A 14,719-nucleotide genomic window follows, 5' to 3' on the forward strand; every position below is an offset into this window, starting at 1 on the left:
TCGTGCCACTGCACTCCAGCCTGGGTGACAGAGCGAGACTCCATCTCAAAAAAAATAAAATAAAATAAAATAAAGGGCATCCAAATCGGTAAAGAGGAAGTCTAACTATTACTGATTGCTGACAATATGATTGTTTACCTTTAAAACCCTAAGGACTCCTCCAGAAAGCTCTTAGAACAGATAAAATATTGGGGGAACCCACCCCCAATATTTCAGTGTAGGTTCTTTCTATTTTCCATAAGTGTCAGCTGGCTGAGAAATAAAGAGAGACAGTACAAAGAGAAGAATTTTACAGTTGGGCTGCCAGGGGTGACATCACATATCGGTAGGCCTGTGATGCCCTCCTGAGTCTCAGACCAGCAAGTTTTTATTAAGGGTTTCAAAAGGGCAGGGAGTGTAAGAACAAGGAGTAGGTACAAAGATCACATGCTTCAAAGGGCAAAAAAACAGAATTACTAATAAGGGTCTAACAAAGATCACATGCTTCTGAGGGAACAGGACAAAGGGGAAAAGCAGAACTAATAAGGGTCTATGTTCAGCAGTGCAGGTATTGTCTTGATAAACATCTTAACAGAAAACAGGGTTTGAGAGCAGAGAACCAGTCTGACCACAAATTTACCAGGGCGGAGTTTTTTCCCACCCTAGTAAGCCTGAGGGTTCTGCAGGAGACCAGGGCATATCTCTGTCCTTATCTCAACTGTGTAAGACAGACATTCCCAGAGCAGCCAGTTATAGACCTCCCCCCAGGAACGTATTCCTTTCCCAGGGTATTAATATTAATATTCCTTGCTAGAAAAAGAACTTAGCAATATCTTTCCTACTTGCACATCCATTTATAGGCTCTCTGCAAGAAGAAAAATATGGCTCTTTTTGCCTGACCCTGCGGGCAGTCAGACCTTATGCTTGTCTTCCCTTGTTCCATAAAAATCACTGTTATTCTGTTCTTTTTCAAGGTGCACTGATTTCATATTGTTAAAAAACACGTTTTACAATCAATTTGTAGAGTTAACACAATTATCACAGTGGTCCTGAGGTGATGTACATCCTCAGCTTACGAAGATAACAGGATTAAGAGATTAAAGTAAAGACAGGCATAAGGAATTATAAAAGTATTATTTGGGAACTGATAAATGTCCATATTAATATGAAATCTTCACAATTTATGTTCATCTGCTGCGGCTCCAGCCGGTCCCTCCGTTTAGGGTCCCTGACTTCCAGCAACAATAAAAATTCAGCAAGGTTTCTGGATACAAGCTTAATGTACACAAATCAGTAGCTCTTCTATACACCAACAGCAACCAAACAGAGAATCAAATCAAGAACTCAACCCCTTTTATAATAGCTGCAAAAAAAAAATGAATATACCTAACCAAGGAGTCAAAGACCTCTACAAGGAAAACTACAAAACACTGCTGAAACAAATCATAGACAACATGAACAAATGGAAATACATCCCATGCTCATGGATGGGTAGAATCAATATTGTGAAAATAACCATACTGCCAAAAGCAATCTACAAATTCAACACAATCCCCATCGAAATACCACCATCATTCTTCACAGAATTAGAAAAAACAATTCTAAAATTCATATGGAGCCAAAAAAGAGCCCACATAGCCAAAGCAAGACTAATCAAAAAAGAACAAATCTGGAAGCATCACACGACCTGATTTCAAACTATATTATAAGGCCATGGTCACCAAAACAGCGTGGTACAGCTACAAACATAGGCACATAGGAAATGGAACAGAATAGAGAACCCAGAAATAAACCCAAATACTTACAGCCAAATCATCTTTGACAAAGCAAACAAAAACATAAAGTGGGGGAAAGGACACCCTTTTCAACAAATGGTGCCGGGATAATTGGCTAGCCACGTGTAGGATCCTCATCTCTCACCTTACACAAAAATCAACTCAAGATGGATTAAGGATTTAAACCTGAGACCTGAAACTATAAAAATTCTAGAAGATGACACTGGAAAAACTCTTCTAGACATGGGCTTAGGCAAGGATTTAATGACCAAGAACCCAAAAGCAAATGCAGTAAAACAAAGATAAATAGCTGTAACCTAATTAAACTAAGGAGCTTTTAGTTTGTATAGCAAAAGGAACAGTCAGCAGAGTAAACAGACAACCCACAGAGTGGGAGAAAATTTTCATAAGCTATACATCTGACAAAGGACTAATATCCAGAATCTACAACAAACTCAGACAAATCAGTAAGAAAAACCCAAACAATCTCATCAAAAACTGGGCTAAGGACATGAATAGACAGTTCTCAAAAGAAGATATACAAATGGCCAATAAAAATAAGAAAAAATGCTCAGTATCACTAATGATCAGGGAAATGCAAATGAAAACCACAATGTGATACCACCTCACTATTGCAAGAATAGCCATAATCAAAAAATCAAAAAACAATAGATGTTGGCATGGATGTGGTGAATAAGGAACACTTCTACACTGCTGGTGGAAATGGAAACTAGTACAGATGCTGTGGAAAACAGTGTGGAGATTCCTTAAAGAACTAAAAGTAGAACTACCTTTTGATCCAGCAATCCCACTACTGGGTATCTACCCAGAGGAAAAGAAGTCATTCGAAAAAGATACTTGCACATGCATGTTTATGGCAGCAAGATTCACAATTGCAAAATCATGGAAACAACCCAAATACCCATGAATAAATGAGTACAGAAACTGTGTGTGCGCTCCCCCCCACCATATAGATAATATATGATGGAATATTATGCAGCCGTAAAAAGGAATGAATTAACAGCATTTGCAGTGACCTGGATGAGATTGAAGACTATTATTCTAAGTGAAGTAACTCAGGAATGGAAAACCAGACATTGTGTGTTCTCACTGATAGGTGGGAACTATGCTATGAGGACACAAATGCATAAGAATGATGCAATGGACTTTGGGGACTTGGGGGGAAGAGTGGGAGGGGGGCAAGGGATAGAAGACTACAAATATGGTGCAGTGTATACTGCTCGGGTGATGCATGCACCAAAATCTCACAAATCACCACTAAAAAACTTACTCATGTAACCAAATACCACCTGTACTCCAATAACTTATAGAAAAATAAAAAATAAAAGTAAAAAATAAAATTATGTATTCATTTAGGTATTTGCTATTTTCAGTCTTCTCAACTGGTATATTAACTCCATAAGGGCAGAAACATGTCTTTTATGTTCATCACTGTGTCTCTTGCCTATGGCGTCCAGTTCAGTAAAGGAGGTGAATAAATAAATAAGCGTATACCACATGAAAAAAGATCACAGCGCAAACAGTTAAATAGCCCCAGAAATAAGTATAACTTTTAGAGAGGACATTGAGGAGACAGGTTGAAGGGAATGAAGGGACTATGTTAAATAAATTCCTAAATATTTATTCTAGCAAAGTGAGTTGTCAGTCACAAATTTTTATCTGAGTGTCCTGCCAATTATGATGTGGGTATTTTAAAGCTTTTACTCTCATTTATAACTATATTTATTTTTGTGTTAGTAAAAGCAGCTTTCCAAATTATGCCTAATGATATCTGAGTATTACTAGCTTTGTTTTCTTATCTCTTTAATTGGATAAATTATATCAAATGAACTACAATTATGTCTCATCACCATATTCATAATTCATTTGTTAAGTGCTAACTGTGTATCTGGTACTTTATAGGTATCGTCTCATTTAATTTTTTATAGCAGCCATAAGAAGGAAATGGTCATATTTCATTTTACAGATCAGAACACTGAGGCTCAGAGAAGTTAACTACTCCAAAGTCATATAGCCAGTATTTTCTGGAGCTGTAATTCAAATCATATGTGTTCAATACCTTCTACTACCCCATTGCTGTCTTTATGGTGAGTTATTTTAGTACACATTAAGAAATACATGAAATATGATTGGTATAGATATAGTATTTCTATTTTCTTTATTAGGCAGTTAGGAAACATTTAACTCAAAATTTTAAAGCTAAGAAACTTTTTTTCTGAGTAAATCAGAAAGGATGTTTTCTTCAACTATTTTTCTAAATGAAGCATTAAAAAAGGATGAAATATTTTGACATACAGAAAGGCATACAGACTAGTATAATAACACCTTTGTTCTTACCGCTTATCTTGAAATAAAATCTTACTGGTACAGTTGAAAGGCCCTTGTGCATTCCTCCCCAGGGTCATTTTCCTCTCTCTTCCTCAGTAGTAACCGCGATCTCAACTTGATCCTATCCTTGCAGCTTGTGTATCTTGGCGATAATCTGGTGGCTGAGGGCTGAGTGGATGGGTGGCACAATGGCAATTAATGTTATTCTTTTTCCTGAAGAAACTTACCTTATTTCTTTGCTTTTTTTTGTTTGCTACTCTTCCTGGTTGACTTCAGATTTGTAACAGATGGAGCCATGACATTTTGAATTCTCCCCATCATACCATATAACTTGAGAAAGGATTGAAAATGTGTAAGTTTCAGATCCTGTATTTTTGGGACGAAGGATCGGTTCAGTAGTTGGTGTTTTTAATCCCATTATGGTATGAAGTCAAATTAGAATGAAGAGCCTTAATGCAAATAATCTTGAGTACCTCATGACTTTTTAAAAATTTTTAAAGATGAGTGGGTTGGGCTCAAATTCTGGTCAAATTTCAGGTGGATGAGCACATTCTGTGTTTCCAACATTTTCCTCGGATTTTAAAAGTTAAGTATAGTATTCCTAACTTTGTATGATTTATGCATAAGAGTGTCTTGTGAAAGATTCCCAACAGGTTTAGAGTGGAGTTTAGACTTGATTACGTGAGAGGTCTTCCCTCACCCTCGCGAAATCTAAGGGAAAAGACTTCCTCAAGTTGGCAAAGAATTGAAATAGACTTCTTCAAAAAGACAGAAAGACAAAAACAAAAAATAGGGACAATATGTTGCTAATTAAGATGCAAAATTAAATGTTACTGGTTCAGTGTAACTGATTTATATGAAACAAATAGAGATTTTTAGGGAATGATAGAAAAGAGGAAAATAGGTAATAAAATGAAGGAGAAGCAAGAAATGTGATTGTGATACGTATCGAGGAATGGGGCTAAAAAGCTACTCTTGGGAATAAATGCCTGAGACACAAAAATATCTTGGAAAGATGATAGTGAATGACTAGAAAATACCAAAGACTGGCTCTTAGTATCTGTTATATAGTGAGTACTCATTACTTAATTGATGATTGACTGATAAAATCTCATCAATGAAAAGCACATGCTCATGTATATTATAGCTTTTCATGTATGAAGATACATAATAACTTCTCTGCATACTATTTTTTAAAGAATTTGTTTTTTAAAGTTAATCCAGATGGTTATATTTTTGTCATCTTAAAAGTAGTTTTTTCTGTTATGCAAGAAGGATGATTTTAAAAATGTATGTGAAGACTCTTGCTAAAGTTCAAGTGACCAAATATTGTGCATAAATTCTTTATTTCTTTCATAAAACTAATTTTGTTGAATTTTCCATAAAAAGTGCAGCGACTAAACATTCTTGTGATAGCTTCTTTGTGAATGTGTCACTGTTCTTGATTTGCACACGCCTTATAATTTAGGCTTTCTTTTGTTTTGGGCTGGCAGCTCCAACTGTTAAAGCTCTTGTCTGATTATGTGGAACTCCATTTTAATAGGAGCAGCTTCTTTGCTGCATTTTTAAAAAATGGTCTTGGAAGCTTCTTACTTCCGAGAAGTGGATCTTTGTTGCGGACAAAGGGTTATTTATGCTAAAGGAAAATGTATTCCCCACTGAATTAGCTCGTGGGAAGCATAACAAGCTCATTAGGAATGCTCACTTGTACTTTGGCCTTTTGCTGTGGTGGAGAGAAGGGAAAATGACATCAAAAAGGACATTCTGTTGTCTTTTGCCTTCCTGCAAAGAAAATGTGTTATAATATTAGGCTTTTCAGTATGGTTTAGCTCAGGTTCAACTTTGGTACTAGAAGAAATGTTCCTGAAAGGAAAGTGGTATGTATAGTTGACACTGTGCATGAGGTATGTCTGATATAACTTAGAGGAAAAAATAACTTTTTCTTGGAAAGTAATAGCATTATAGCTTTGTAATTATTATATATTTTTTCTTAAAATATTTTAAAGATGGTTTATAATAAAACTAGACTAGCTTATTATGCTGCTATGAGCAATAAAAAATCCTAGGTTTTTATAGTCTATACTGTTGAATGTTTTTAAACTCTTCACTTTTATCCCTTTGAAAATATAGGAAAGAATTGCATTTACCTAATTCAATGAATTAAAGTATTTTTTTCCATGTAGATTTCAAGAATACTACTTTGGAGCTAAAATTGCTGTTTCTTTTTTGTCTTTGGAAAATTATTATGGGGAGGCATTGAGCATTTTGGTTCACAGTTAAAATTGATGTTTATCTTTATTAGCAGAATAAGCTTATAGTCAAGTTTGTGAATTTATGCAAAGTGCATATGACCTGTTAGGACTTTGATGACAGTCAGATAAAAGATACTTGACTTTCAATATCAGTTGTTGTAATATTTATATTTACATTATATTCACAGGGGAAAATAAAATTCTGGGAGACTTTTATATGAGCTAAGTTTTGTTGATTTTTTTTCAAAACTGTCCAGATGGTTCAAGAATTACTTTGATGCTAATGCCAGAAAATACATATTATATTAAAGTCTGTTTCAGGTTTTCCTTTTTCAAATGAGTAGTCCTTTATGAAGTAAAAAGGAGTGATATGAATTTTCTTATACTCAGACTTTTCTAACTAGAAGAAAAAGTTTTGCGTTTGCAGTCGAGTAAACACATTCCTAAATCTTGTAATTTGGGGGTTTGGGGGAGTAGCAAAACTGCCACTGTTAACTGTATGTTAATATTTTGTTCTTTTTTCAGAAAAGAAATTTCATTTCAATATAGGTGACTATGCAGCCTGCAATTCAAGTAAGTTTTTTTCTTGGAAACAATATTTAAATTATGAGATTAATATAATTGAACTGTAATAATTAGCAAAGATAAAATTATCACAGTGTTCTTATTGTGCTAGTTTTTTTAAGCATCACATTTTAATAACACATACTATATTTTGACTTTCTAGTTCTCAAAAACGTTCAGTTCTAAGCTTTTGTTTATACTGAATATTTGTAAAATTCAAAAATACCTTAGGGTTATCTCTTCTCAGCCTTTTGGCTAAGATCAAGTGTAAAAATACCTTAGGGTTGGTAGGTCTGTCTTATTTATACCACTGTGGGAAAAGAGGTGGAATATTTTGTGGTTTTCCCCTCATTACAATTTAGTATGTATTTACAGTTAAAAGAGCTTTCAGTGAAAACAAATATATGTTTTTAAATTTCAGATAGTTGTTCATGTGCTCTATAAATGCCTGTATATGACTGGCCATTACAATTTTAAAGAGTGGGTTTTTGTTTTTTTTTTGTGGAGGGGTGCAAGCTGGGTATAATGAGACAATCAGAATAGCCTTATATCTGAATGATTTCCAGGGTTGGTGTTTGCTATATTATTCTTATTTTTTAAGTTTTCTTTCTTTTGTATAAAAAGCACATGATTGAATATTAACTTAAAAATAAAAGTCACATTGAAGGTCTGCCTGGAAAGAAGCAAGCAACTGATAATAAAATTTGCCTTGGGAAGTAAAAACTTGCATCAATTAGATTTCAGTTCTGATCCTAGTTCTGCCCCTTTGATTCCAAGATTCTGGCAAGTTATCTTACTTCTGAGTCTCTGCTTCCTTACCTCTATGATGAGGATAATAGTGATTAACTTGAGGGTAGTTTTGAGGAATCAATGAGATAACATGTGCAAATGGACTGCTAGAATATATATTGCCTGTAAGCACGTCAGAAGTTTGGTTGTATCCTTGATATGATAAAATTTTCCAGATATAAACCTAGAGATAGTACCTGTGTCATAAAAGTCAGTCTTTCCTTCCCCTCCTCCTTCTTCTCTTCTTTCCTTTCCTTTCCCGTATCAATTTAACAGTGGATGACAGCCTAGAGAAGAGAATTTATCAAATGGTTAAGAACAACCCTGCATGTGACCCTGTTGTCCACCTTCCTATACTCTGCAGCTGTAATCTCCTACTCTACTAAATACAGTTCCATCATACTTTTCCTTTTGGGACTGGGGAGTCCATGACTGTCTCCCAGAAGGTCTTATTCTTCCCCTTTGGGTCCTCTCACATCCACTTGCATATGCTTAGAACTCTGTTATTACTCAAAATCATTTTTGACCTGATTACTTCTATTCATCCTCTTTTTATCCAGTCTCAGGAATGTCATAGTTTCTTATCAATTATATTTTCTTGATTCCTTATAGAGTGTTTTCTATTGTTGCCACATTGCCCATGTTTTTTCTTATTTCTACACTAATGGCCATTTATATTTTCTTAACATGGTAGATTCTTTCATAGTTTGTCTAATGATTTCATAAAATCTTCTCTGATCCAGATTCCAAGATCTGTCTTTATTGATTTTTTTTTCCAAGACTATCCTCCCTTCACATGTCTCATGGAGGTTTTTGCTGCTGCATGTGAGGACTTCCCAGGATTTCCACCTCTTTCTCTGCCAATTATATTAGACAGTTACTTGGTTATTAAGTGCCTTGCAGAGAGGAGACATCCAGTGAATAGCTGTTATTAATTGATGTCTTACTAATTTAATACTTCAAGATATTTCTTGCCATTCATCTGTGTCCTTCATTCTGATTAATAAATAAACATATAGTATAAAAGCCAATGGACAATAGTTCTTAACCTTTCTGGGGTCATAGTCCCATTTGAAAATCTGACAAAGGCTATGAAGTCACTCTCTGTGAAAAGGCCCATTTGTATATAGGCATAAAATTTTGCCTAAATGTAAGCAAGTGCAAGTACCTAAGTTAATCTGTAGAGTACCCATGAATTAAATATCTCTTAATGACAATATGACAGCTTTCAGCATGTTTGAGAACAATCTTCATACATGCAGTTTTTGTTAATATCTGACTTTTAATACTAATTTCTACTGACTAGCCCAGGTTATTACTAAAGTCGTCTGCTTGCAATAATAGGAAAATCCAACATGTACTCTTCTCTCTAATGTGACAAGAAGTAAAAATGACTTTTTAAAAAATGTTAGCATCTCCATTTTCATACATGAGTTTAAAAAAACCACCCTCTTAATTTATGCCCTTCTTTCCTTGACAAACATTTACATCTGCTCTGCTTTTTTTCAGCTCAACCAGATGGTTAATGGACAAATAACATATTCCATTGACTGTCAAATACAATTGATTGTAAGATACATTTTGATTTTGATGGTACAAAGAGTCATTTGCTAATATCTATTCCTCAATTATTGAACAAATATGTTTGAATACTATGTGGTAAGCATTACACTGAGTCTCAGGATTATAATAGAAATAAGATATGCTTATAAAGGGAAGAATTAGTAAAGCGTTACTGTACTTCCTTGGAAATAATTTTAAGAGAATTCAGGGAAATAAATAACATCATTTTCCTATTCATAGGATCCTCATATATTTAGGAATTCATTTCCCAATCCCTACCTTAATTCCTGAAGTAAATGTCCCTTAAATAACTTACATTTCTTTTTTGTCTTTGACGGGGTTTTTTAATTTACTTTTATTTTATTTTTTATTTTTTATTAGATTTCCCTACCCCTGCATGCCTCTTGAGTGTATTCATTTTCTTTGTTTGCCTTGGGGTTAAAAACAAAAAAAAACTTGTTTATTTCTCATCATGGGAGATTGGAAGTAGTTTCCCCCACTCCCCGCCACCAGTTTGTTGCATTACCTATGGCATTGCTATAGCTTTTGATCTGGTATAGTAAGACTTGCCTCAAATTAACCTCAATAAGCTTAGTATATTTTAAGAGGAAAATGGTCTATATTTAAAAATCAAGAAAGGACTAGATTCACTTGGTATTCCTTTTACTTACAGTTCTTTTTTAAAAGTTTGGTTTTTTAAAAAAAAAAAAATTTTAAAGCCATCACAGACTACAGAGTAGTTAAGTGTAGTACAAAGAAATTTGTTTGCCTGAGCCATTTGAGAGGAAGTGGCGACTCTAATGCACTATTACCTCTGAATATTTTAGTGTGTATTTCTCAAAAACAAGGACATCTTCCTACACAACCACAATGAAATAGTCAGAATCAGGATATTAATGCTGCTGCTGTACTACCATTTAATACGCAGGCCACTTTCAAGTGTTGCCAGTTGTCTCAATAATAACCAGCTCAGAATTATGTGTTGCATTTAGTTTTCATGTCTCTTCAGTTATTAGGCTGGAACAGTATCTCAGTCTTTGCTTGTCTTTAATTACCTTGATACTTTTGAATATTCCCGACCACTTATTTTGTAGAATGTCCCTCAATTTGGATTTGCTTGATGTTTTTTCATGACTAAACTCAGGTTATGCATCTTGGGCAGGAATTTTTATCATTGCCTCCTATCAGGTAGCATATGATTTTGATTTGTCCCATTATTGATAGAGTTCACCTCCATTATTTGGTTCCGATGCTGTCTGTCAGGTTTCTGAACTGTAAAATTACTCCTTTTCCGTTTGTAGTATTTTTTATGCAGGTACTTTGAAACTATGTAAAAATCCCATTCTTGTCAAAATTTCAGTGTATTCATTTATATCTGTGTTAACTCATAGTTTCCTATTTTATTCAGTGTGGTATAATCCATTTCTATCATTTATCTCAATGCTCAAATTGCCCCCAGTTCAGCCAGTAGAAGTCCCTTCATGCTGGCTTATGTGTCCTTTTGGCATTCTTTGAGAGTTTCTTTACTTTCAGATAAGAGATATTTGAATTCAACACCAAAGGATTCATTCTTACTTCTCTCATTCCATATTTGTACCTGTCTTCAGTGAGAAGATTGGCTCCCATTTGATAAATCCTCATGTGTGTTACCATTCTCTTATTGTTGCTGCCACCCACACCCTGGGTAGATGCTCAGCTCACTTGGACTCTGACACTCTGTATTGGGACGTTCCCCCTTTGCACCTGTTAGATGCCCTCTTTATCCTACTCAGGGTCTGACATCTTGCACAGGGCTGTCCCCATACCCGGATGCCCACTCACCTCACTCATGCTCTGACTCTCCATTCCAAGCCACCCCACTCTTGGAATCTCCTATGCGTTTCTCTTAGGCTCTAATATTCCTTTCTAAGTTGTTCAGTAAGGAGAAGGACAAGAGATATTTATATCTGTTTTAAAAAGTGACTTCATAATGACATGATTACTTCTTTTACCATCTGAAGAATTGATACAGCCTTTTCTATGAATAATCTTACATTAAAGAATAATCATATTTCAAAATTTTGCAAGTGTCGATTATAACATCTATAAAATTATAAAATTTATAGAGTGTCAGTTTTTATTCTAAACTCTCAGTTGTTCAGGTAGTATTTCATGCTTTGTGGACCAGTAGGCAAAATTGAGATACTATGCAGTTACTTATATAACAACCATTTTAAAATGTACAAACTATTCTTAGCTTCTGGGCTTACAAAATAGGTGAGACAAGATTTGCCCCATGGACTATAGTTTGCCACCCACTTGTTTTAAACTAAAGTACTTAGAAATTTTTTTAAAGATGACACTGTTATTATGATTTGAAGTTTACAAAATGCCATTTATGCTTCATTCATTCATTTATTCATTCATTCAACAAATGTTTATTGAGTCTCTGCTATCTGCTAGGCCCAATGCCAGATGCTACAAACATGTATTTTATAAGGCAGGAATCACTAACCCGTCTTACAGCTAGGATGTTAAGACTCTGGTCAAGTAACTTGTTAAACTTACTCAGCTAACAAGTGAAGGAAAAATATTATTTGTTGAATTCTACCCTCTTGGCTCAATAGTAGAATCCATTCATTAATTAGGGGTTTTCTTACATTGACCACAGTACTGAATATTGAAAATGTCTTGGCTGGGCACAGTGGCTCATGCCTATAATCCCAGCACTTTGGGAGTCTGAGGCGGAAGGATCGCTTGAGTCCAGGAGTTCAAGACCAGCCTGGGCAACATAGGGTGATCACATCTCTGCAATACATAAAATTAAAAACTTAGCTGGGTGTGGTGGCATGTGTCTGTGCTCTCAGCTACTCGGGAGGCTGAGGTGGGAGGATTGCTTGAGCCTGGGAGTCGAGGCTGCAGTGAACCATAATCGCATCACTGCACTCTAGCCTGGGCAACAGAATAGGACTAATACTTTGCTTCTAATTTATATATTTGCTGTGAGCTACAGCAGCTTTTTATATGTGTCTATTATGTATGATTTATGCTTCATCATTTAAATATTGATATGGATTATGATGACTTTTAGCAAAGGTTTTATTCATTCAGTTGATTGATTTTTTTTTTCTTTAGGTATGGTTTGGAGAAGATCTGCCTCTAAGTCCTCGGAGTCCTCTGACTCCCAGACACGGACCAGGATTGGCTAATGTTTGTCAGTACGATGAGTGGATAGCTGTGAGGCATGAAGCCACTTTGTTGCCCATGCAAGAAGATCTGTCAATCTGGTTATCTGGTTTATTAGGTGAGGCTTGAAACAATACCCAAAATTGTATTATCTTATTCAATATGCATTTATTGAGAGCCTTACTCTTTGTCAAGGAGTGATTGTTACAGATGCTGGGGATACTCCAGTGAATGAAATATTCAGTGCCCTTGCTCTCACCCAGGTTACATTTCAGCTGGGGAAATAGTCTGATTCACCCTGAACCTTGGGTCTTGAATAGTAGGAAATTTGCGATTTAACCGAAGAGGTCAGTAAGCTTTGAATAATGAACATTTTCACTGTTAATATTAAAATCATCTTTAAAAATTGTATTGGTCTAATTTTTTTTTTTACTGATTTCCTCCCGCCTCGACCCACCTTAGTCTTGTATAAGCCATGAACTTTGAGTGAAACATATACTGTAGGTTAAATGATTACAATTTTTGAGGCATTGAAGGATAGAGCCATATGAAACCTAGGAAGAAATGTCAGGTTGGAGAATGGCATTGTATTTTTTACTCTATTAGAGAATATGATGAATGCTTTAAACTTTCTCCCCAGAAAAATTTTACTTTAAATAATTTTATGTAGAATTCTAAAGTTTTCCTGAAAAAGAATATCTTAAAAGATACAGCCCTTCCAAGATAATTAAATACCAAATACCCACTGTAGTTGTCTATTATCAGTTTGATGGATAATATTTAGAGTTTATTATGTAATAATAATGTTTTTAAAGAAGACATTCTAGAAGTAAAAAGTTAGTATTCCCTGGGTATTTGTTATGGTATTGTCTTTAATTTTAAAATTGCAACCAAGTCCATCTTATTTATAGAGACTGTTTTTCTTGTGCAAGGAATATTAATATGCAGTGAATTTATTTCATTTTAAATGAAATAAAATCGATGTCAGTTTTCTTTATTTTTTCTGTACTTCTACATTACAGATATTTTTGTTTCAGTATCATTAAGTTAACTGGCCATTATTTGCTATTTTAACTGTACCTTCTAAGAGTAAGTATTTAGAGTCTGATCTGATATTTTTCTAGTGTTTTGCTGTAATCTGATTCTATTTAATTAATTTTAACCATATTGTTTTTATGTTTCTAGAAGATTCTTAACTTTGAAATATGTTTTTAGGTATTAAAGTTAAGGCAGAAAAATTATTGGAAGAACTTGATAATGGAGTACTATTATGTCAACTGATTGATGTTCTTCAAAACATGGTGAAAACATGCAACTCTGAAGAATCAGGGGTAAGTAAATGTTCGACAGTATTGATTTTATGTCTTGGTACATATTAATTTATGTACACTTCTTATCTCTAGAAGGTTGTAAACTTCCATGCCAACTGGCTATGAGATGTTGAATAATTTACTTAACCCTTTTCAAGATCTGGAAAAATGTTCTCTTTCATAAAATGAGATTAACAGTTACCTTAGGATTTATTTGTGAGAGTTCAATCAAATTAAATGGGTGAATGTATAGATGGTGTCTAACATAGTGCTTGATGCATAGTAGATCCAGCTCTTCTTGAGAACATTAACATAACTTCCTTGTAGAATTGTTGTGAGGGTTAAATGGGAAAAGAGCTTGTGATGGTTCCTGGCACACAAGTAGCAGCTGCTATTATTATTATTTTCTTCTTTATATATTCTCCATATATTGCATTAGTGGTAAATTTTATAAATATTGATTGGATAAATAATACATTTTTTAGACAGTTTTCATTCATTAACCCTGAAGTCATGATTTGAAGTAGATAAGGTTTCCTGTCTTTTCATCAAATGTAGGTATTCTCAAGAGTTTGGAGTCTGGAAATTTACACACAGTTGGTGGAAATATAAAGGAGTATCATCATTCTGGGGGATAGTGGATGATATGTGTATATATATAATATATATATCACTGAAAATAAAGTATATCTTGTAAAAAATATTTTTTGGGTACATACTAGGTGTATATATTTATGGGGTACATGAGATATTTTGATACAGGCATGCAATAAGTAATAATCACATCATGGAAAATAGGATATCCATTCCCTCAAGCATTTATTCTTTGTGTTACAAGCCATCCAATTGTACTCTTTTAGTTATTTTTAAATGTACAATTAAATTATTATTGACTGTAGTCACCCTGTTGTGCTATCAAATACTAGGTCTTATTAATTCTTTCTAACTGTATATTTTTTGCACCCTTAACCAT

The 14,719-nt window shown here is 34.5% G+C and overlaps 1 protein-coding gene across 4 annotated transcripts in view; it reads left to right on the forward strand.

The window, feature by feature from the left end:
* Nucleotides 1–14,719, forward strand: part of GAS2L3 (growth arrest specific 2 like 3) — a 51,228-nt gene that overhangs the window by 14,361 nt on the left and 22,148 nt on the right. For 2 of the 4 annotated variants that reach the window (XM_016924030.4, XM_054664615.2), the window contains 5 exons: nucleotides 3,742–3,862; nucleotides 4,380–4,455; nucleotides 6,881–6,928; nucleotides 12,386–12,554; nucleotides 13,652–13,767. In XM_016924030.4, coding sequence (XP_016779519.3) covers nucleotides 6,911–6,928; nucleotides 12,386–12,554; nucleotides 13,652–13,767 — 303 coding nt within the window. In that variant the 5' untranslated portion in view covers nucleotides 3,742–3,862; nucleotides 4,380–4,455; nucleotides 6,881–6,910. The remainder of the gene's footprint in view (nucleotides 1–3,741; nucleotides 3,863–4,379; nucleotides 4,456–6,880; nucleotides 6,929–12,385; nucleotides 12,555–13,651; nucleotides 13,768–14,719) is intronic. The other 2 variants (XM_054664619.2, XM_003313885.7) reach the window with 2 other exon arrangements.

The sequence above is a fragment of the Pan troglodytes genome, chromosome 10 (assembly GCF_028858775.2).
Source record: "Pan troglodytes isolate AG18354 chromosome 10, NHGRI_mPanTro3-v2.0_pri, whole genome shotgun sequence".
NCBI classification, from domain to species: domain Eukaryota; kingdom Metazoa; phylum Chordata; class Mammalia; order Primates; family Hominidae; genus Pan; species Pan troglodytes.